At 41.3% G+C, this 23,912-nt stretch overlaps 1 protein-coding gene across 2 annotated transcripts in view; it reads left to right on the top strand.

The window, feature by feature from the left end:
• The first annotated feature begins 315 nt into the window (after window positions 1-315).
• Window positions 316-23,912, top strand: part of LOC118672203 (protoheme IX farnesyltransferase, mitochondrial) — a 117,819-nt gene continuing 94,222 nt past the window's right edge. For both annotated transcript variants that reach the window (XM_036341738.1, XM_036341739.1), the window contains exons 1-3: window positions 316-442; window positions 4,542-4,675; window positions 6,579-6,900. In XM_036341738.1, coding sequence (XP_036197631.1) covers window positions 400-442; window positions 4,542-4,675; window positions 6,579-6,900 — 499 coding nt within the window. In that variant the 5' untranslated portion in view covers window positions 316-399. The remainder of the gene's footprint in view (window positions 443-4,541; window positions 4,676-6,578; window positions 6,901-23,912) is intronic.

The following is a 23,912-nucleotide window of genomic DNA, read 5'->3' as shown; positions in this document are numbered from 1 at the left end:
CTCTTGGCGATTCGGGCACCAACAGGAATCCCAAAGTACCTCTGAACCGCTCGCGGCCCGGCCCGGCCGAGCTCTCCCGCCACGACCCTACGACACCTGCCAGCCTCGGGGCGGAGGCGCGGGCCCGCCGTCCGCTACGGTCCCTTCCGGGGGCCGCAGCCGCCCGAGCGCCTCGCGTTTCCCGAAAGTCCCTCTGGCCTCCGACCTTCCGTCCTGCGGTCTCGCGCGGGCCCCAGTCCCCGCGACTCCTCGCGCAGCCCTAGACTTCCGCGTCCCACTCCGGAAGTGACGCACCGGAAGCCCTTTTCGCGTACGGGGCGGGGAAGGAAGATGGCGGCGCCCAGCAGCCGGTGAGGAGAGAGGACACGGGGTCCCCGGAGAGCGGCCGGCTCGTGCGTGATGGCCACCTCCCCACACACTCTCTCCTCACGCCTCCTGACAGGTACTGCACCGCCCTCGGGCACGGCTTGGGGAAAATTCCCCTGTTTTTGGCACGTACTCTCTGTGGTTGGGGCTGGCTGCAACCTTGGGAGCCCGTGGCGAGGTCGGCTGAGGTCGGTGGGGGTGTGACCTTTGGAGGAGCCTGAAGCGGAGGGGCCGCGGAGCTGGGGTCTGGACTCGGTCTGCAGTGCAGGTGGCGCCCCGCGCCCCGTCCCGCCCGAGGGCCGCTGCCTCTGCTCCTGTTGGTTTGCACCGCGTGGAGGCTGGAGCGGACACAGCGGAACCTTCCTGCCCCCCGGCCCCCTGGCGCCCCGGGCCTCCGTGCCTGGCCGCCGGCAGTCCGGACGCGGGAGCGCTGTGCCCCGCTCGCAGCCTTCCTGCGATGTGGAGGGTCGCGGTGCTGCGACGATAATGAATACGGCGATGACAGCTGCGGGCAGCGGGCCGCCGCTTGACTCCCAGCTTCGTGCCATTCGGCGTGGCCCCTGTTGCAACCCTCCCGCTTGAAAAGCCTGTAACAGCCTCATGCTGACGGCGGAGTGCGCCTTCTTGGTTGGCCCTTGGCGAGGTCTCAGCTCAGGTGTCGCCTGGTCAGAGGCGCCTGCCCCTCTTCTCACTGGGCCCTGTTTCTCCCCAGGTGGCCAGCACAGGCTCCCCTTGTTGCCTTATGGGCCGTTTATCGCATGCTCCTCCCAGCCAGAATGTAAACACTGGGAGGGGAGGGGCCGTTCTCTGGTCCCCCTCTTTGGCCCCAGTGCCCAGAACGGTACCTGGTGTGCGCTGTTGGCTCTCAGTAATTCCTTGTGAATGAATGAAATTTGCCCCGGTGGAGGTATTAGAGAGGAGTTGAGAATTATTTTCCCCCCAGTAGTTCAGTGATCACTAATGGCTAGGTGAGGAACGTGTTGCCGCTGGTCCATAATGGGGACGATAGAATCCCAGGACTCCGTTTTCTTACAAATCCCAGAAACTTTTTCAGGCCCCATGCCTCACCCGCTCTCTGCAGCGCCTGGCAGTATCGATCACTGTGAGTCTGACATGCCGTTTTCCTCGTGGCATTGTTATTTTATGGGTCTTCTCTGGTGTGTGTGATCTCAGAGCAAACCATCTGACTTTTCTGGAAGTGAAGTTACTCATCTATAAAATGAAGCAATTTAATGAGATGGTTTCAAAGGTCCCTTTTGGTTCAAAAGTGGGGAAGAGGGTGGGAAGTAGGAGGGAGTGTAAAAGAGACAAGCTTGGCCTTGGTTTGGTAATTGTTGAAGCTGAGGGAAAAGTAACGGGGGCTCATTATATTCTGCTTTTGTATGTGACTGAGGTTTCCCATAATGAAAAGTGTTTTGTTTTTTAAAGTCTGTGATTCTTTTTTAATTACTTGCAACCTTCTACCATCCTTGACTGAGTGTTCTTTGATCCTGACTATACACACTCATTCTCAGAGAACTCGGCCTTTCTTGTTGCTTGAATTATCACCTCTGTATGGAGGGTCCATTTCGGATTCCTCACACTAGCTGGTTCTCTGTCTTTCAGTTCTGTACTTTCAGTTTTCCATAGCACAGTTCCACTGGGCAGCTCAGAATCCCCCAGGTCTCGGAAGTGGGCTTCATATACATGTGGTCCACATGGCTTGTAGCTGGATCAGTCTTTTAGTGTGGGAAAGGAGGAATTAACACACAGCTTAGCTTCTTGAAGCTGTGCACATAATGGCCAAAAAGATCTGTGTGACCTACTCTGATCCACTTGGAAGATCCGCCACGAGAGCTCGATATGGAAGCAGCATGGTGAAAGGGTGGCAGGGAGGTCATCTGGGGCTATATTAGGTAGCTACTGGTCGTGTCTGATTTTGCTTTTAAAAATTGGAGTATTTTATAGTCATTAAAAGAAAATTCAAGACCTTCAGTTACCTGTCTACTCACCTAATTTAAAACCCCTACAATCATGACTCATTATTGATGGTGAATAGTGGATGTGGCCACATATTTGCAGATTTTTAATGTATCTGTGGTAATGTATCTATTGTATCCTGTGTATCTTTTAACCTAAGGTTGTTTACAGAGAGCTGAAATGTCTTTGACATGCTAGGCACCGATTCATACGAATGTAACATGTTTTGACTAAATGAAGTATTTTCAAAATTTAAAAGTACAGTTTCCTAGATGTGGGTGTTTTTGTTTTGTTTTTTCTTACTGCCATTCTGTAAAATCTCACTTCATCTACCTATTCATGAGAGGTAGTTTGCCAGGTGATTCTTTCCCTCCCAGCAACATGCATTTCTCACTGGACCTGAGGAACTAAAACCTGATTTTGAAATTTAAGGCCCATACAATAAAACCTTAATGTCTTCTAGACACAATTATTTAATATTGAGGTCCTATTACCTTAAAGAACAATATTAAGGGTAAGAAGGGAAAATGTACACCATTAAATTATAAATAAAACTGAAATATTAAAGGATTGATTTTAAGAAATTTTCCCCTAAAAAACACTGCTATCCCTTTATGTATATATGTACAGGTAAACACACATTCACCTATGTGGAAAATAAGCATTTTATAACTAACAGGTTTGAGAATCTGATTTCAGTGAAGAAGTGACTTATCAACAGCCTAAGATAATTGCCATGTATTCCAAAGGGCAGTGCTAGTGCCTCCCCCAGTCCACGTAAGCTGTGGCTGATACAGTCATCAACTGTTGTTCCATTGTTCTATGGAAGGCACTCTGCTGTGTTATAGCAAAGTGAGTCTCAATGAACTAAAAAACAGTGGAAACAATATGTATTTAAAAAGTATAGAAAAGTGTGAAGTGATAGAATAGTTGGAAGAGGCTGAAAATTTGACAGGTGAGGCAAGAAGCTGTAAGAAGGCGAAGGACATAAAGGTGAACCAGTGTGGAGTGCGATGATGAGACAGCGTGGCTGCAGTGAGGTATATTTACATGTTTGGGTGGGTAATTATGTATGTTGGGCTTCAGGAAGAAAACCGTTTGCTCTATGGTACTTAAGTTGGACAGGGAAGGAAATTACTGAAGTAGAGATGACTGTCTTGAATCCTACAACTATTACAATAGTGCAAATGTAAGATAAGAGAATGGAATGGAAAATAGGAATGAGAAGAAGTAGACAGATTTGACGTATCTTTCATAGTTGACTGGACTTGATGGTTATTAAATGATGAAGGAAGAATTCAGGCTGTTCCTGAGGGAATGGTTTTCTCTTCAATGGGGACAGAGTAGAGATATGGGTGAGGATAAAGTGTTCTTAGAGGCCTATTGCAACCCATCCATGATACTGAGAGAGCAGTTGGAAATAGGCATAATGACTCTAGAGATGTGTTGAAGATTTAAGCTTTGCCTGTAATTGCAATTGCTCAGGGATTAATGTGGCAGGAACAGCAAGAGGAGACACGATAGGAAACTGAGAAGTGATGAGCAGAGGCAGAGAAAGCCAGGAGCCTTTGGTGTCATGGAAGCCATGGGAGGAGGGACTCAGAAAGGGAGAGTCTGGGCCGTTATATCGTGGAAGGCCTGCCTAGGAGAGACCTTGTACAGGAGCGTTGGATTTGTTGGTATTTGAAAGAAGGTTTAAAAGAATGATTAAAAGCCAAAGGCCTATACTACAAAAATAGTTTCTCCCCAACAAGATTGATAAACTCATACTTTATTGAGAACTGTTTCCTCACCCCTTACTTGGCTTACCCGACATGGCCAAAATAGTAACCGGTAATATATCTTCCAGTTTACAGTTACTTATTGAGAAAAATTATGCTTCTCATTTTATACTTTTAAAGAAGTGATTGAACTGATTGTTTTATATTTTCTTCTTAAAAATATCTATAGTGTGGTCATTTTGGCATTTAATATAACAAAAGCATAATGATCCTGAGCTGAAAGATTTCCCTAGCCTGTGAAGAATTTTCCAGATTTATCAGTAAGGCTCATAAGTTGTGTTTATTTACAAATCCGGACTAGATCATTTCAAACTTATAACCCATCTCATAGGCATTGCTTACCATGGTTCAGGCATTGCTCCTGGGTAGGCGCAGTCTTCCCTGCTGAGAGGCATTAATCACTTTAACATTGTTCTCCCTTCTGCTCTATTACAGGAGGGGTAGGAGGATGTGTCTGGTATCTAGAAAGAAGAGCTGTGCAGGCATCCCCTCACAAGTTTATGCATCTTTTTAGGAACGCCAGCAAGCAGTGGGTTACATTTCAGCACTTCACCTTCCTCAAGCGCATGGTATGTTCAGAAGACCATCCTTGCTCTGTTGCTTCAACCTTTCCTTTTCAATTTGCGGGAATTTCAGAAATTCGCGTTACGAGAGGAGTACTAAGAAGTACTGTTTAAAAAGGACTTTTAGTGTCCTCTTCAGTTTATTCAGAACTTAAATCCCTCGCTTTGATTATTCTTAACTGAAACCAGGATAATTTTGGTGTTTGAGCTTAAAAGTATGATCTTGAACTTGCTGATTAAGTTTGGAGAAATATTGAAAATTTCTGGCATGGTTTTACTAGGTTAAAATTAGAGAAAGCTGCACTGTTATAATACTTCATAAATTCTTTAAAATTCTGTGAATACAACAGTAATACAGAAATAATTGCTCTAATAGTGGCCCTCCTGTTTTTTTACATTAGCAGTGCATTCAGATGCATGTCTGAACCTAACAAATTGAGGTTTTAGTAGTTTGCTCAGCATTTTGTAGTGGGCATTGATAATACATCTCAGTCCTCTTGTAGGCCTGTGTCTAGGTCGGGTTCATGATATTATGGGCAACCTAGTAATTTGCTCTGAATTACCAGTGAGGGCATTTGACATTTTCTCAAGTAGAAAGCATCATAGAATGGAGAAATCTTAGCTAACAAATTCTTGCAAGCATGAAATAATACCAAATTCATAATCTAAAATCCTCTTTTAAATTTCTCTCATCTTTTTTTTTAACTTAAAAGTTAAAGTCTTATAAAAACTTACTATTCTGGTAAGAGATTTAAATTTCTAGTAATGTTCAGATTTTTTAACTTGAAGGTTTAAGGATAATGGATATTTAGAAGAGAAACTCAAATATATATTATGCCATTTTTATGTAAACAGAACTTTGGATTCATTCATGAGTTTGTAATTCCTAAGACTAGTATATGTAATGGAAAAGTCTCTTAACTAGTTATCAGGTAAGTGGTTCCATGTCCAGGGTCACCTGTAACTAACTGGTTGTTGATTCTAGGCTCTGTCAGTTTATTCCTCAGCCTTGATTTCCTCATCTGCAAATTAAAGAGAGAGATACTAATAATGACCCATCTTCTTTAACAACTTTTGCAAAGCTTACATGAGATATGTATACTATATAAACTACGACAATATGCATTCTATTGAACTTTGAAGTGCCTCATGAATGCTAGTGGTAATTACTTTTTGCAAGTAAGTAGTAGAGAGTGTGTAGCTCTAAAGCCCATGCTCTTTCCTCATGCGCACTGCTGTAAGTCACTTAGGCCTGGGAAGCACACGTCTGCTGAGCCCCGCTGCACTGTTTGCCTGGGAACATGGCACTCAACAGGTGTTTGGGCCCTTGATTATAGAAAACTTCTTCATTGTACTTGAATGTTAAACCACCAGTTTCTGGTACTATATTAGGGGACATTCTGGAAGAGATGAACAAGAAATAAAAATATCTTCTTTCAAAGAACTTAAATTCCTAGGAATTTCTAGAAATTTGAAAACTATTGCAGAGGAATGAATTGTGTTCTCCTTATGGCTTAGTCTAGTGCAGCGGTTCTCAACCTGTGGGTCGCGACCCCCTTGGGGGTCAAACGACCCTTTCACAGGGGTCGCCTAAGACTATCCTGCATATCAGATATTTACATTATGATTCATAACAGTAGCAACATTACAGTTATGAAGTAGCAACGAAAATAATTTTATGGTTGGGTCACAATATGAGGAACTGTATTTAAAGGGCCAGAAGGTTGAGAACCACTGGTAGTGACTTCCATGGAACAAGCACTTTAATATTAGTGCATGTGCCTGTGTTTTATAAAGTTAGAGGAAAATCTTTTAAGTACCATAAAAGTCGGACCGATAGAAGGTGTAACTAAACAACCATTTAAGAGCATTTTGGCTTTGTATACTGACATGTACTTTTTAAATTTAGTATGTCACACAGCTGAACAGAAGCCTCCGCCAGCAAATAAAGCCAAAGGCAGAGCCAGTGGCCTCTCCTTTCCTTGAGAAATCGTCTTCGAGTCAAGCCAAAGCGGAAGTATATGAGATGAAGCCTTTTGCACCCTCTACCCTATCTTTGCCCAGAAAGCCTAATGAAACCGAATTAATAGAACTAGAATCTGCCTCAATAATTGAAGGCTCAGTAGATGTGGGAAAAGAGACAAAAGATGAAAAGCAGTGGAAAGAGATGAAGCTGCGTGTGGACGATTTGCCAGGAATTTTGGCTCGACTGTCCAAAATCAAGCTCACAGGTACTTTGTCTTTCTGGTATGGTTAGAGTCTTCCTTGAAACTTCATTTTTAGTTAAGCAAAAAGCTGATTTCATTTACTCCTCCAACAGGTATATTTTGAAACTGCAGATTCTCTCTAATTGAGATCTGAAGTCAAATTTTCTGAATTCTATTTACTCAGAATTGTAAATAGTATTGTATTGAACATGTACTAGAATATCCTCATTTATTTACAATTAAAGTAGAATACTTATCCTGCTTATTTCTGACTTTTGTTGTTTGCATCTGCTGTCCTTTAAAGATGCAGTGCGGTAATGAGTCTGTCTGAGTTCCGCAGCAGGACGGACGGCACTGCTGTGCGTGGTGTGCAGTGGAACCACAGTGGCCACTGGGACTCCCACTCACTGATGTTTGCCTCTTGTAGGACCTCTGGGATTTTCCCAGGTATGAAGGGGTTTGAGTGCTTTTCTGAAAGGTTTAGAACCAGATTTTTTGCCTAATTGTAGCAAACTGCACCAAAACAATTGCATGCATTTAGGTGTTAACCCATAATAATGTCATTTGGTTGCTACAACCACACTATGAGTCAGGAGAAGCTTTGTTATTATCATCCCATCTCATAGCTAAACTTAGAAGTAGCTTATTCTGGGCTCATGCTGTTTGGACTGTATGTCCTGGGTCACCCTGCCGACGGAAGACCTGGTCTCTCCGTTTCTTCTGGATGAGAATAAGGAGAAGAAATGGGTAAACAGTGAAGTTGTATTTGGTACTCTGCGGACAGAAAGTGGTAAATAATATTGTTGAGTCAAAATCGGCAAGTGAACAGATAAGGCAGAGAGGCTTTGAGAGTAGAGAATAGAGACAAAGAAGGAATGGTTTCTGTTTATTTGTTTGTCTTTCAAGGGAGTTGAGCCTGAAATCCAGGGGAAAAGGAGACAAATCAGACACATCTTGTTCCTCAGTGACCAAGTTCATTTACAGAAAACCTTTTAGGGAGGATGGCACTTGGACATAGGGAACTTGACAGAGAATCATAGTAAAACGTACACCGGGCAGCTCTACAGCGGTGAGGCTGACTTCGGGTGGAATCTTTGAAGTTATGTCTCAGTGCTGGTTTGAGTGTCATGTTGACATGTGAGAAGGACTGTAGAGAAGGTGTGATTCTAGGATGTCACCCAGAAAACAAGGCCTCTCTGTCTGGGCGCCAGAAGTGAGCTCTGCCATGAGCAGGAGTTTCTGGGTGTGCACTCTGCCGATTCAGTCTGTCATGTCCCATTTCTGTCAGCAAAGCCAATATTCTTCATCTCTCCTCGAGGAGAAATCTTAGCACATTCTTTGCTTTCCATTCTCCCCTACAGTCTAACCGCCAGTTGCACCAGTAGGCCCCTCTGTGGTGCCTCTGTGGTTTCTCATCCCCATTTCTGAAGCTACCATCCTTGTTCGGGTCCAGACATGAGGGCTATTATTGCTCCAGCTCCTAACTGTTCTTTCTGCCTCATTCTCCTTCCACTGCAATATATGCCACCCAGGGCTGCCAGAGGAATTTCCTAAGGCATTGCTTTCAGTGTTCCTGACCTGCCCAAGCGTCTGCAGGTCCTCTGTATTGCCTCCTGCCTCGACTCTCCCTGACTTTAAAGGGACATTATAATCGGAAATGGTTAGACTCTTCCACAGAAACATTTGTTTTCCACCCCACCGTACTCCTTCCTCCACGGAGACCAGTCACATCCTTTCAAGGCTTCTCCACTAAGTCTTCTTTTGCTGCGCCCAGCCCAAATCTCCCTCCTCAACACTCAGAATATGGCTGGGAAGTCAAGCAGACTTGAGTTCAGATCCTGGCTGTGACATTTACTAGCCTTGACCTTGCTAAGACAATTCCCTCATCTATAAAATAGAAATAACAATAAATCACTTAAGAATTTAATCATATAATGCACGTGAAGTACCCAGCAACATGACTGGCACATGGGGGGAGACCTTCAGAGGTCAGTTTTCAAATAATTACAGGTAAACACTTGATTATTCAATATAGGTTGTATTTTCCAAAGAATTTCAGGGCAGAAGTCATGCCATATACTTGTTGAGCACTTCTAGCTCTCTGGGTACAGTGCTCCTCACTTGGTAGGGACTTGCTTTTTTTTTTTTTTTTTTTAATATATTGTTATTGATTTCAGAGAGGAAGGGAGAGGGAGAGAGAAATAGAAATGTCAACGTGAGAGAGAATCATTGATGACTGCCTCCTGCACACCGACCACCGGGGATGGAGCCCCCAACCTGGGCATGTGCCGTGACCTGCAATCGAACTGTGACCTCCTGGCTCATAGGTTGACGCTCAACCACTGAGCCACACCAGCTGGGTAGGACTCACTTTTGAGAGGGAACTGACAGACTGAAGTCTCCCAGAGGAGGGCAGCCATAAGGAAGAGGGGATGTGGAAACCTTGTCACTTGGGGGATGAGAGTGTTCTGCTTAGAAAAGAGAAGGGAGGAGGGATAAAGTGAGGGAAAGGAGAAAGACATAATAGCCATTTTTAGACATCTGTAGTTCCATTGATTTAAAGGAACAATGCTGCTCACTTATAGTCCAGAAGACAAAACTAGGAGATTGCACATGCTAACAGAGTGGCAGATTCTCTCAGTGTGAAAGAGAGTTCTTAGGAGAACTATTTAGGTGCGAAATGGGCTGCCTTGTAAGGCGACGTTCCCTGACATTGGAACTATCTAAATGGAAACAGATCATCTTTGAGGGAAGTTGATTCCTGCATTGTGTAGTGGGTGGGACTAGATGATGACAATAAAGACCCTATTCCATACTCAGAGACTGCCTGCCTTCAGTATTTATTGGTGTTTACCACATATCTCTTGGTGCTGGTTACTGGAGATACAGAGATTAACAATAAGTTCAGTCTAATGGGGAGATTTTGTACGCATGTACATATATAAAAATAGAACAGCTGTGGTCCGATACATCTGTGTTTCAAACCCAGAACTCTTTCCTAATACCTGTGTGATCTTGAGCAATTTCTTAACCTTAGAGTGTCTTAGTTTCTTTACCTGTAAAGTAGAGATAGTGGCACTTACCTCATAGCCTCATTGTGAGGATTAAATGAGATAATGCAGGTAAAACACCTGCATTAAGTGCCTACCCAGCACTATTATGCACTTAATTAGCTATAATCAACACTATTATCATTGCTATATGCATCATTAGGGAAATTAGTGTTATAGGAATTATAAGGGATGTGTGCATGAGGCAGAGGGGGAACCCAGAGAAGGGAGTGTTCTTTTGCCTGTGGAAGGAATTGAAGTGAATGAGTGTTTACTGGGCAGAAAAGGCAAGGATTGCAAGCAGAGACATCTGGCATATTCAGAGCTGAAGTGTGCTGAGTAGTGCAGTGTGACTGGAGTGCTGGAGAGGCACTTCCTGGGTGAATATTGAAGCAGGCAATGCTGTCACTGTGGCACAGGTTTTCCACCCCAGCAAGGGAAAGACCTGGGGGGCATTTTGGAGGAACACAGTCACTTTGTACATATTTTGTCTTATTTATTTATCTTTTAAGCAGATTTTAAATACTGCTGAATTAATATAAATTTATTGTAAGAAAAAGAAATTCAGATAATACAGAAACAGTATCTTAAACTGGAAAAGTACCTTTTTCATCCATTTTAGATGAAACTCCTACTTAAAATGTAGCCATATATATGCAGATATAAAGATATAAAGTTTTATATATACATATATTTTTATTGGTTTCAGAGAGGAAGGGAGAGGGAAAGATAGAAACATCAGTGATGAGAGAGAATTGATTGGCCGCCTTCTACACCACCCCCACTAGGGATCGAGTCCGGAAACCCAGTTATATGTCTCAACCAGGAATCAAACTGGCAAGCAAACCATGACCTCCTGGTTCATAGGTCAACATTCAACCACTGAACCACACCAGCCAGTCCAGAATTGCTTTTAATAGCAAAAAAACTGGAAACACCCTAAACGTTTACCTGTAGAGGATTAGTTAAGTAAATAATGGCAGTTCCATATAATGAAATGGTATGCAGTGAAGTAAATACTGTCAGTGAAAGCTACACTGTTAAGAGAAAATGACAAGTTGTAGAACTGTGTATGCATGTGTGTATAATGATCCTATTTCTATTAAAATATAAAGCCTCGCCTGAACGGGATGTCTCAGTGGTTGAGTGTCGACCTATGAACCAAGAGGTCATGGTTCGATTCCCGGTCAGAGCACATGCCCAGGTCCCAGGCTTGATCCCCGTTGTGGGGTGTGCAGAAGGTGGCCGATCAGTAATTCTCTCTCATTGTTATTTCTCTCTCTCCCTCTTCCTTCCTCTCTGAAATCAATAAAAATATATTAGATAAATAAAAGCAATTCTGTTATTAACTTTTATGTATATAAATCTTTGTATACTTATGTGAGTACTTGTGTAGGATAAGTGTTTAGAAATGTAGTTGCTAGCTTTAAATATTGTAATTTTGATAGACTGACCGGTTTGTGCCTAAAAAAGATAGTTTAATTTACATTCCCTCCAACGGCATGTGGGAATCTGACTCCTTCTGTACTCCGTGCTTGTGAATTAGTTGTCTTTACCAGTGTTGCCTATTTGAAAACTGAAAAGATTTTTGTGTGTTCGTTTTTATTTTCTCAGTTTTGGTGAGAAATAACTTTTTCTCTATTGACCATTTCTATGTTTCCTTTTATTTACCTCATATCCTTGGTCATTTCTTAATGATGTTTTTAGAGCTCTCTTTAGCATTTTATCCATCATATGCATTAATTTTTTAAAATATTTTCTTTTTCCTTTATTTTACTTGTGATATTTCACTGTTTTATTTTGCCCTACTGAGATTTTTCAAATTTGTTAGTTCTTTTTTTTTGTTTTTTGTGGTTTTTTTTGTTTTTGTGCTTAGAAATATTTTTACCTATGGTTATAAAAGCATTCACTGTGGGTGGTTCTTTTTTTTAATACTTTAATATTTTTATTATATTCTCTAAGGTGTGGAGACCATGTGGAATGTCTTTCAATATAAGGAGTAGGATGGATTAAGAAGACTGCAGTGGCAGTACTATTGAGAAAGGGTTGCCTGTTTTTGTGAAGAAAGTTTTATTGGAACACAGCCATGCCAATTTGTTCTATGCTGTTATCATGCTATGTTGGCAGAATTGAGTAATTATAGAGAAAATTTATGGCTTGGAAAGCCTGAGTATTTTCCCTCTGGCTCTTTATAGAAAAAGTTTTCTGGCCCCAGCTAAAGAGCATTGACTATTGAGACTCAAGAATGATGGTAAATAAATCATTGGTAACCAATTGAGAAATGACTTGGGCTGAACTAAGGCTGTGGTGGGGAAGGAGAAAAGGGGAGAGAAAGATATAGGAAAATATTAAGGAAATAGAATTAACAGAACGGTAGAAGTGGTGGAGTGCTGAGGAGATTTGGGACCTGGAGTTGCAAAGACCTTGACTGTCATTAGGGAAAGCAAGCCTTCTCCAGTTCTTTGAGCCCTGTGCTCCTTAACTGTTCTGTACTCTAACCAGTTCTCTGGCAGAGTCCCTGCATTCATTCCTGGCTCTTACTAATTGAGAGGCCTTGAACAGTTCCTATAATCTCTCTGTGCCTCAGTTTCCCCATTTGTAAAGTAGGGATAATAATACCTATTTCAGAGGGTTGTTCTGAGTATTAAATAAGTTAATCTTTGCAAACTACATAGAAATGACTGTGTTAAGAGCTGTGTACTTGTTCCTTAAGTTAAAAAATGCCTGGGTGCCCTCACAGGCATTTGAGTTTGCTTGCCCCTACCCTAGAAAAACATCCAGCCTTCTGATATGGAAGACTGGATGAGTGGTGGTGTTGAGCCTTAAGAATGTGAATTCTGAAGAAAGAAACTGGTTGGGGGATAATGATGAGCGGAGTTTTGCACACATGGAATTTGAGTTGTCACTGGCATATCCAGTGAAGACGTTCAGTGGGCAGGGGCAGTTGGCTGTGAAGGACAGGAGCTCAGGAGAACTCTGGGCCAGAAGAAGGAGGGGTCTTCAGCATGGAGTTGGCTGCAAGCCATGGTGGTGATCAAGGTTGCCAAAGGTCAGTGTGTAGAGGGAGCAAAGCAGAAGGCCAGGGACAGGACCTTGGGGTGCATCCCTTTTAAAAATTAGGTAGAGTGTATTAGGAGGCTGCAAGGGAATAATATGACCAGAGAAAGGAAAAGTGCTTTGTCACAGAAACTAGAAGAGATGTTTCATAAAGGAAGTGATGCACACTTCCAGATGCTAGAGTCTAAGGTGCTTGCTAGGAAGAGGTGTTTTATTTGGCAGTTAGGAAGTCAGTGCTGATTGACTGCCAAATCGGGAAATAATTATCCATGTTTCCTCTTTTTAGAGTCTTAAAAGAGCTACTTTTAATAATTAATGTAAAGTCACTTTTTAAAGTTAATTCTCAATGCTTATTTCTTTAGGAACAGAGGAAAGTGTGATAATTAGGATTTTTTTTTTTTTTTTTTGTGCCCACATCTTACCTTCAGACTAGCTCTTGTATTGGTTTTTCTTCTATATACCTCATATTGTTGTATATCCAAGTAGGCAGATGTAGAGTTTGATATTTAAAACATGGTGTCTAAAATCTAGAGCAGTGACTGCATTACTTCTTTAATGGAACATACCATGCTGCGTGGTGCCCATTGGCTTACTGTTTCCCATATGTGAGTATGCATACAAAGGAGCATGCACACACGTGGGTTTCAGACAGTGCTCTCTGGCCACTGCCCCCAGGGATTCAGATCCTGTAGGCCGGGACAGGACCCAGAGATCTGCATTTTTGACAAGCATGCCGGAAGACCTGATGCTAGGTGGTCCTGGACCACCCTTTGAGAAAGTGAAGTAAGCGTTGTGCAGGCAGAGTGCCGGCCCCAGGCCCACTGGTCTGGCTGGATGCAGAGAACTCGCCCAGTGAGAGCCAGAGCAGTCCTCCCCAGCGGGCAGCAGGAAAAGCAGCTGGGCAGGACCTGGACCACACAGAGCTGTGCAAAAGCAGGATGCACCAGAGAAAGAGAGCGGCAGCCGCCCCTGTTGCTACAGATACAGAAGTCCCAGGCAATAAATTCCTCCAGCACCATTTTATATATTCCATGCCCCAGGTTTCTAGATGAGCTAATTGAATTAAAGTCATTTCCTTCTGCTCATTCCATTTACAGAGGCAGCACCCTTCGGATGACCTCTACCCTTTTATTTGACCTTTTCCCTCCCTATTTAGTTTATTACTTGAATTTACACGTCTTGGAGTCAGCGGGAGTATTTTCTTTATCAGTTGATTTCTTTTGTACTCTTCAGGGCAATTCATTTATTGCTAATGATAGCCGAGGCAGAAATACCTGGGAATTAGCGATCTCTTTTATAGAACTAGTCTTTCTTTCTTGGCCTCTTTTGTTGATAGCTGTGATAAACTGAGAAAAATTAACTAGAGAAGGTGGAGGGCCATAGAGCGGCCATTTGCAGGACAGTAGGACAGCAGTAGCCTGCTGCCTTGGCATCGATGCCAGGATCTGGGCCAGATGTGTGCTGGTGCTAATGTCATTTAAAGACTTTTCTTCTATGAAAGGAAGTAAGATTGAGTTTATAAAGAAATAATATGTCCCCCTTGATTTTCTGTTGCCAACTGAGCTATTTACAATGTGTTTTTGGACTTTGTTGCAAGGACCACACTGGGGTAAAGAAATGTTGGATGAGGATCATAAGAGGCTTTAGTGACCAAACGGAATTTATACTTAATATAGGTCAATAAAAAGCAGAATTTTTTTCCTAAATAACATCTGTGCAGAAAAGCTACAACACATTTTCTGAGACCAGAACAATAAAATAGATTGCTTACTGGAACCAATAGGTTATGCGGTTGATGGAACTGATGTCAAGTCTATCAGTGCATAGATGTTTACCCCCGAGGGCCCAGAATGTTGCTTTTTATTAAAAGAAAAAAGAAACAGGAGTAGAGGATACAATCTTACTTTAGATTGCTTCATAGTTTTGAGTAGATTGCAGCTATCAGATACTATACAAGAGATTTTCCACATTTTCATAAAAATATTGAGTAGAATTCTTGAAATTTAATTTATATTTTGAAGTAATTACCTTGATAATTATATGCTTATTAAATGTGAAAGTAGAGTTTTTATTATATTACATGTTTACCTTAGAAAAAATAAGAAGTACAGATAAGCAACAGTGAGAAGAGTTCGATCCTCTCAAAATAATAACCATTTTCATCATTTTGGTGCATTCTAAAATTTTTTCTGTACAACTCATTCATATAGTTTTGATTTTTAAATAAACGTAAGCTCAAAATGTAAATATTTTGTGTATTTTTTAAAGTATTCTGTGTTAGTATGTTTACCTTCTTTTGGTGACTTTAAAAAAATGTTTAAGGTCGTGTTTTCTTAAGATAGAACAAACATACAAAAAGTCCCCTCCAGGCTGTGCAGTTACCAATCTTTTGAATACAGTTTTTCAGCGTTTTCTGCCCACAGTCTGAGTTGTAACATTAGTATTAATGGCAGCGCCACTGGAGTTAGACTGGCAGGGCTGGAATCTCTGGTCTACCACTTATTACTTTGTGAGGATGTCACACGTTTTCAAATATCTAAGCCTCGGCTGCTTCATCTGTAAACGGCTGCTACCTCTAGGATTGTTGTGAAGGTTGTAGAGGTAATGCAGGTAAATAATTTAGTGCCAAACCAAGCACATATTAAAGGTTCAAGGAAGGTTAATTATACCAGTATATTTCATATCATATTAATTATATTCTGTTAATGAATATATATAGTTCTGTTGGGTTTGTGCTATAAAAATGGGGTCATAATATACATTTTGTTCCGTTGTTTGCTTTCTTTTTTAAATAGGCATGCTTTCTCATCAATGTAATTAAAACGACTTCCTTTTTTGCCCTGGCCAGTGTGGCTCAGTTGGTTGGGCATTGTTGTGTGCACAGAAAGGTCAGGGCACAGGCCCAGGTTGCGGGTTAGATTCTTGATCTGAGTGTGTACGGGAGGCAACCAACCAGACACTGTTTCTCTCTCACATCGATGTTTCTCTCCCTTCCTCTCTCTCTAAAACAATAAAATAAAATCCATAAAAAACTACCTCCTTTTGGCCCTGGCTGGGTGGCTCACTTGGAAAGTCCTCCAGTGCACTGGAAGGTTGAGGGTTTGACTCCCTGTTAGGGCACATACCCAGGTTGCGGGTTCAATCTCCATTTGGAAGACAACTAACTGATGTAGTTCTCACATCCATGTTTCTCTCTCTTTGACTTAACTATCTTTGAAGTTAAAGTTATGGTGATTTTCCTAGGATAAGTGCATCTGAGTGGCCTTCTTGGCTCAAAGGGTATGCATACTCTGAAAACGGATTTTCACTGACAAATCCCCCTGGAGAGAGGTTTTACCTGTGTATGCTATTACCGGAGTGACCACCAACTCATCATCCTTCACCAATAAATGATAGATAATCATATATTTTTCTAAATAACTACCAATCTGATGGGTGAAAAGTGGCATTTAAGGTTTTAAGTCTGTGTTTAAATTGGTGGTGAGGTGTTATATTTTCCACATGTTAGTTGGTGACTTGTATTTCTTTTGTGAATGGCCTTCTGTTTACCTTCTATCCTTTCCTGTCTTCAGCATTTGTCTTTATTCATTGTCTGTAAGAGTTCTTTCTATAGTAAAGATTTGAACCCATTCTATATACCTATTGTAGATGTCTTATCCCTTATATGTTGTTTGTTTGTTTTTTATTTATGATTATTTTATGTGCAAATGTTTATGTAACAAAATCTATCAATATTTTTTTCCTTGTGGTTTCTGGTTTGTGCCTAGTTATTAGGCTCTCCCACACAGAAGGGAGAGATAAATATTATTGAAATTTTAATCTTATCCTATATAATAAAGAGCTAATATGCTAATTAGACCAAACAGCAGGACCATCTGGACGAAGCCAGGGCTGTGAGGGCCAAGGCAGCCAGGGCTGCAAGAGCCCTAGCCTAGCCCCTTGCATGAATTTCATACATTGGGCCTCTCATTTTTATAATTTTATATTTTACATTTAAAATTTTTGTTTATAGAAAATGGTGTAAGGTGGACATATATCCAGTTTTTAATAAGTAATTTACCAGTGGTGAATGTCACACACATTTTTAATGATTTGTGAGGCTCTATCCCTGGACAAATCTTAATCACCTTCAACTCCCTAAAATTATATTAGTTTTTTAATTGGAATTTCAACATATTTATATATTAACTTGCGTGGGGAGGATTGAGATCTTTACCATATTCATCATCCTCATTTATTCAAGAGTTCTTTTATGCCTCTTAAATTTTATAGTTTTTTCAAGTAGATTATATACATTTATTGATCAGTTAATTTGGGGTATTTGAAAAATTGTTCTTTTCAGTTGACTCTTTTATGAGTTTTTTGGATAGCCAATCAAATAATGGTCAGGTCATCTCCCTTTTCATATTTGTACCAATTATTTAATTTTCCAGTGTGATTACCTCTCTGTTAGACTCTCTCCATCTGCTTTTCTCACCAGAATTTGTTGCTTCACTCTGAAGGATCCTCTGAGATGTGTTACGTACCGTGCTGATTTTGTTTTACTCCATAATACTTTTTATTCTCATGACTTTTAACATTCTACTTGGCAGTGCTTGCTTCTGTACATTAGCTAGGGGTGTCTTTTTTCTACTTATTCTATTCACTCACCTGCTATTCATTGAGTCCCTGCTGTGTACCAACTGTACCCTTCCAACTGGGTAGATTGGGGTGAGTGCAGTGAGTAGAACAGGCAGAATGGGGTAACTGAGTCTCTGCCACATGGGTCTTACTCTTAATGAGGAGCTCAGAGTCTAGTACTGTGGTGCATCTTTGTTATAAATATATTCAACCTCTTTTTCTTCCATGTTCCTTTTTTTAAAAAAAAATGTTGTAGAATCTTTCTTATAAGTCTTAGATTTATCTTTGTCCATTCCCGGGTGAAGAGAAAGTTCCAGACGGTAGTAAGTCCTCCAGAAGAGTATAAGCTCTACGAGGGCAGGGTGATTGGTCTGTTTGCACTGTTCTGTCTATACTTGATGCAGTGCCTTGCACAAAGTAGCTGCTCATTGAATGAATGCGTGGTGCGATTTTTCTTCATCACCTAACGGTTTAACTTGAAGATGGAAGCTATCAGTTTATGTTACTGATGTAACATTCCTATGGCCTGAAGGAGATGAAGCTGCAGCTCCCAGCAGGGCAACGTTTTCTCTACAAGGTATTTTCAAGGTTTTTGAAACCACACATGCCAGTGTTCTACTTTCCACATCTCATTTTTAGTGTAGTCTGTCTATGCTCTCAGAATATAGTGTGTCTCTGCCTAGCCTTTTCTCTGTGCTACTTCCTGCCGAGCTGGAAAGATACCCTGTCGTGCCAGCATAGTCACTGGGTGGCTTGCTGCAGGGGAAGGGGATGCAGAACTGCCTCTCATTGTCTCGGTGAGTTATGTCAGGGCCAGGACCTGCTCTCTTTCTGAGGTGACTGCTTTTCCATCCCCCGAGCTGTGCTGTAGCTTCCACAGGAGGGGACTTTTCATACAGCGGGCCCTCACACCCATGGTCCACCCAGCCTCTGTTCCTGACCCTCACCTCTCACAGCAGGAAGGAGGGGCGGGTGCTGTCACATAGCCTTTATTTCTCGTGTTTATCCATTTCCTTGTTAGGTGATACTTAGGCAGTCTGCTTTTTTGGCTATTTAAGTAATGAAAGTAATAAGTCAGCTCTCAGCAACCATCTACAATTTAATGTCATCTGTACCGTATTTGACAAGCATTACTTGGGGGTTTTAGTATCAACTCTCTACTTAATTTATGCTGATACAGGTTTTTCTCTGATTTTTATTTTCATTCCTTCATTCCAGTTGGTTTCTGGTAGGAGAGGGCTGTGAAGATGCGTGAGCCAGTTTTCTGAGTTAGATGAAAAATACATTTTTCTAGGGCCCAGTGGTCGGCAAACTGCGGCTTGGCAAACCGCGGCTCGTGAGCCACCTGCGACTCTTTGGCCCCTTGAGTGTGGCTCTTCCACAAAATACCTACTTATGCTCATGGGCCATGAAGTTTCAATCGCACTATACATACGCGCCCGCACGTGGTATTTTGTGGAAGAGCCACACTCAAGGGACCAAAGAGCCGCATATGGCTCGCGAGCCCCGGTTTGCTGACCACGGATCTAGGCTGTTGTTTTCTAAAGATCCAATTGTTTTAAGTTCCATTTGATGTTAATTGAATTGACTGTAAGTGTAAAATGCTACAATAGAGACATGTAAAGGAATGCAAAGATAAATTTCACGAGGATGATGATCTCAAAAAATATTGACACCTTTAAAAAAGAGAGAGAAAAAGCTGTGAGTTGAAAATGGACTCAGCTGTACGTGACTGAAATTGAAGAACAGTGATGTAGACAGATTAAGGGTTTGTTTTCCTCTTACATCAAGGAGTCTGAAATAGGAATGAAGAACTGGTGCTAAAGGATGTTGTCAACATATCTGGTTCCTTCTCTCTGTTCTGTAATTATTAGCTTGTGGCTTCTGTGCTCAAGACCCTAGGATGGCTGCCACTGCCCGTCATCGTGCTGTCCTCCAGGCAGAAAGGATGAAGAAGGGGACAGTGTGAAACGTCAGAAACCTCTTCACAAGAATTTGCTTTTTTATTTGGGAAGGAAAGCTCTTGACAGGAACTTCTTCTATTTCACTGGCCAATACTGTACAACATGGTCACCTCTAGCTACAAGGGAGGTTGTAAGATAGGGCATAATTCTTACCTCTGTCATTTTAAAAGCCAGAGCATCTAAAGTCCAGCAGAGTCAACATTTCTGTGTCCTCATGGCACCCACGAGGCTACCTCATTATGCAGTGCACTTCCTTCTAGGAAAGGGAGGTGAGCCTACCCACCTCTCCACCAGCCGGTTTCCCCAGGAAATAGACCACCACCCTCAGTCTGCTCGGCCACAGCCTCACATGTGCACTTCAGGTGCAGTGTATTGAAATGAAGACTAATTTCCCAGCCCCACATTGACTTCCAGGAGTGGTTGTAGACGTGCTCTGCTCTGTTAGTCATTTTCCCTACCATCTTAGTCATCAAACACACATATTGAGACTCCTAGTTTATGTTGGGAACTGTTAGTACTGGATTATACAGCAGAGGAGAGCCAACTAGCCCAATCATGTATCTGCACTGGAGAGTTTAGGTGCTGGTGAAGCTTCAGCCGAGCAAGGAAACGAGCAGGTGGTGCCATGCAGCCGTCCTCTCCGGCTTTGATGCGCTCCGGCAGTCACCAGGGCTTTGGTGTCTTGCTTCCGGTTTTCTTCTTCACCCCAGTCCCCACCATCAGCACAGAACGTCACTATCTTCAATGACTATAAAACTTCACTTGCCATCTGAGATACTTGGCATGCTTGTTGTAATGCAAATTTCTGGACCCCATCTCTACAAACTACTTTGCTTTAGGTCTGGGGTGGGCCTAGAAAGGCCTGTTAGGAATGGTCCCAGAACATACTTTGAGAAACTCTTCTTATCTGAAAAGTTCATTCAACACCCTCTTCCCTACCCGCTCTTCTCTCACCTCCTGGAAACTGTGACATTAAGCAAAACAACATAACAAAACCAATTTTACTGTAGGCTAATTGATATAAATAAAAATTAAATTCTGGTCGTAGAAATCACCAAACTTCTAAATGAAAACCCAAAACACTTCTAACATTAAACTTTGAAATAAATGTGAGCTATACATACATGTAAGCATATATACTAGCTATATTAATAAATATTAATTAAAATAAAATTAATTCTTTAACTTTAAAAGAAAATAATTATTTTTCGACTTGCTTATTCCAGTTCAGGGTCAGTGGTCGGAGCATAAAGCTCAGGGCACAAAGCAGGAGCCCACCTTGGAACGGATTCCTTTCCCTTGCAGGGTCACTCAAAACACACACACACACACACACACATTCACACTCACGCTCACACTCAGATTGGGGCAGGTTAGACACATCAGTTTACTCGTGTACATCTTTCACACACACAAACAGACTGGGGCAGTATAGACACTTCAATTCACTTACGCCATCTTTCACACATGCACACACACACACACTCACACTCACGCTCACACTCAGACTGGAGCAGGTTGACACATCAGTTCACTCCCACCCATCTTTGGCATGTGGGAGGAAACTGGATTCCCTAGGGAAGACCCTGCATACAGGGAAGAATGTGCAGACTCCACACAGACAGTGTTCCTGCTTGAACTGATTTTTTTTTTTTTTTCTGACCATCATTTTAAGGAAAGGGCATTGAATGAAATGACCTTGTTCAAAGACCTGCTGTATTTTGCTGTCTTTATCATTGAATGCTATGGTGGCTGAGAAGTTTGTTCCAGGTGACTTCAGGCTGCTGTGCTGTGGTTCCTCTGTCTGCTTTTTAAGGTGCTGCTTTCACCTGTTGCTGTTGTGTCCTGAAGTTTTTATCCGATACCTTGTTTTGTACTCCGCATAACTGTGGGGAACTGATATGGCCCTATCGTGTTTCTCTACAAGTTATTTGAATTTGTGAAAGTTATACCCCTGGAAGCTCAGAGGGATCCTCAAAGACTTGACTTTGTTTTATTCTAAATGATCTGGTCCTCAGCCAGGAGACTTAGTGAACGTAAACATTATCAATGAATTGTCTATTAGGGTTGGCAAATGGTGATTATTGATTGTCAGTTTCTCTTAAAGAGACTTCAACACCATTCAGGGAATTCTTCCCATTATTCATCATCTTAAAAGTCCTTAAAAGATTTCTCTTGCTAAAAAATTATCTTGGATGCCTAGAATAATAACATAGCCAATATTATTGCATGATTATTTAGTTACCAGGAATAAGTTAAAGTATTCAGTGAAAAAGAAAATAATGATACATTAACATATGTATGTAGTTATGTCCAAATAAGAACAAGTGAGAGGTTCATTTTACTGACCTGTTATATGTCTTGTGTAAAATAATCAAATGTCGGTAAATACTAAATACTGTCAAAATCAGAATAATAATTTAAATATATGCTTAATATGAATTTGTTATTTTAAGTGTATATCACAAAATATCTGTTCTTTGGATAGTGACACAATTTTGATACAGAACTGAGAAAAGGCCTCATTATTTTAGTGAAAACTGCCTAACTTACAGTTCCTTTTTGCCAAATGCATTTTTAAAAAGAGGTGTTTCCTCTTGAAGTTTGGTAGGCCCTAACTGGTTGACTCAGTGGAGAGAGCGTCGGCCTGGCAACTGAAGAATTCCAGGTTCGATTCCAGTCAAGGGCACATGCCCGGGTTGTGGGTTTGATCCCCAGTGCGGGGCGTGCAGGAGGCAGCCAATCAATGATTCTCTGTCATCATTGATGTTTCTGTCTCTCTCTCTCCCTCTTCATTCCTCTCTGAAATCAATAAAAATACATTTTTTAAAAAAATTTTGGTAGGCATCAGTTTTATGGAAAAGTTTCTTAGCTAATTACGAAGTATATTGAGAAGAAATGTTTCTTTATTGAGAAGAGGAAAAAAAACTAAAAATAGGATGACAAAGTAGCAAAGCTTAAAAGCAATGGAAAAACATTGAAGGGACCATCTGAGGATCTCCCTCAGTGCTGCATAATTAACCTTCCTAAACAGCTTTTATTTACGTGTTTACTTAAACAGGTCTGATAGTATTTTATCTCCCTTTTCTGAATGCTGACTATAAATGCAAACCAAATGCTTCCTGGTTGACTGCCTTGATCATACTGAAATGTTTCCCTTGGTAACAGTGTTACTCAGTGCATTTGAAGTGATGAGTTTTAATTTGGTCCCAGGATTTTTCAGACTAGCTTTGGTCATTAACTATATAAGAAGAAGAAAGAGGAAAACAGGAAGGCACCATAAGTTCTTAGTTTTGCAGCTGTGTTGTTAAAAATCTCTATAACGTCTTATCTTTTAACCAGAAGTGGTTATGGTTTGTAATCAGTTACCTCTGATTGATATTCTTTAATGTGGCTGAGGAAAAAATACCGTGTCTCTCATCAATCGACTTTTCATCTGAACTTAACAATAGGCATAAGAATTACCGCCTTCTTTGATATGGGTGCTGGTAAGATGACTGTGTCAGGAGGTTCACAGAGCACTGCTAAGCCACGAAGCCTAAAAAACTCAAATTAGAAATTGAACCATTTGAAGCTTAAGGTGTTAATAGAAATGGAGAGAGAGGAGGAAATCACAAGTACAGCTAGGAAATAATAATGCATGCTCATGTGAAAATCAGAAGAGACTTAATTCCTGCCTCTTAATTAACATATAATTTTGAACTTGAAGATCAACCAAAAAAACTTATTCCATAGCTGGGACACACACATAAACCAAACCACATACAAATTTATTAACTGCCTGTTCTCTGTCTACTTTGTGCACAAAAGAGCCTTAAAGAGAATACATCTTGGGTTTGTAGGATTTGGAATACAATGTTACATAGTATCCACTATCGAGGATAATGAGATATAATAGATCACAAGGGTAATTTAAAATCTATAGAGAACCTCAAACCCATTTAACCAGTGGTTTTAATCTTTCTGCCAAATCTTTTATCAGAGTTGATAATTACCCAATTGATTTATTGGAGTTTTGTTTTTCACTTAATTCTTTTGAGGCCAGTGCTAAAAAATAGTGAGGCATGAAAAGACAGAGTTTTATAAAAGCAGGATGTAGATGACCAGTTTTTAAAATACAATCCTTATAGTTCTTTTTAATTGGTGATCTCAGAAAGGAAATAAAGTGCCTCCATTATGCTTAGGCTCAGAGACAAATAATGCTCAAAGTGTGGAGTATTTAAAAAAAAACACACAACTTATTCTTGATAAGCTGCTTCTTCAAAAAAGCCTCTTGCATACTGGAGAAGGCAGACCCTTCCAGATGGCTGCCTGCTTCCCGGAGAGTGCACTGCACTGCGATGTT

This window comes from Myotis myotis, unplaced genomic scaffold (assembly GCF_014108235.1).
Source record: "Myotis myotis isolate mMyoMyo1 unplaced genomic scaffold, mMyoMyo1.p scaffold_m19_p_17, whole genome shotgun sequence".
In the NCBI taxonomy this organism is placed as follows: Eukaryota; Metazoa; Chordata; class Mammalia; order Chiroptera; family Vespertilionidae; genus Myotis; species Myotis myotis.
This window is presented reverse-complemented; position numbering and strand designations above follow the sequence as displayed.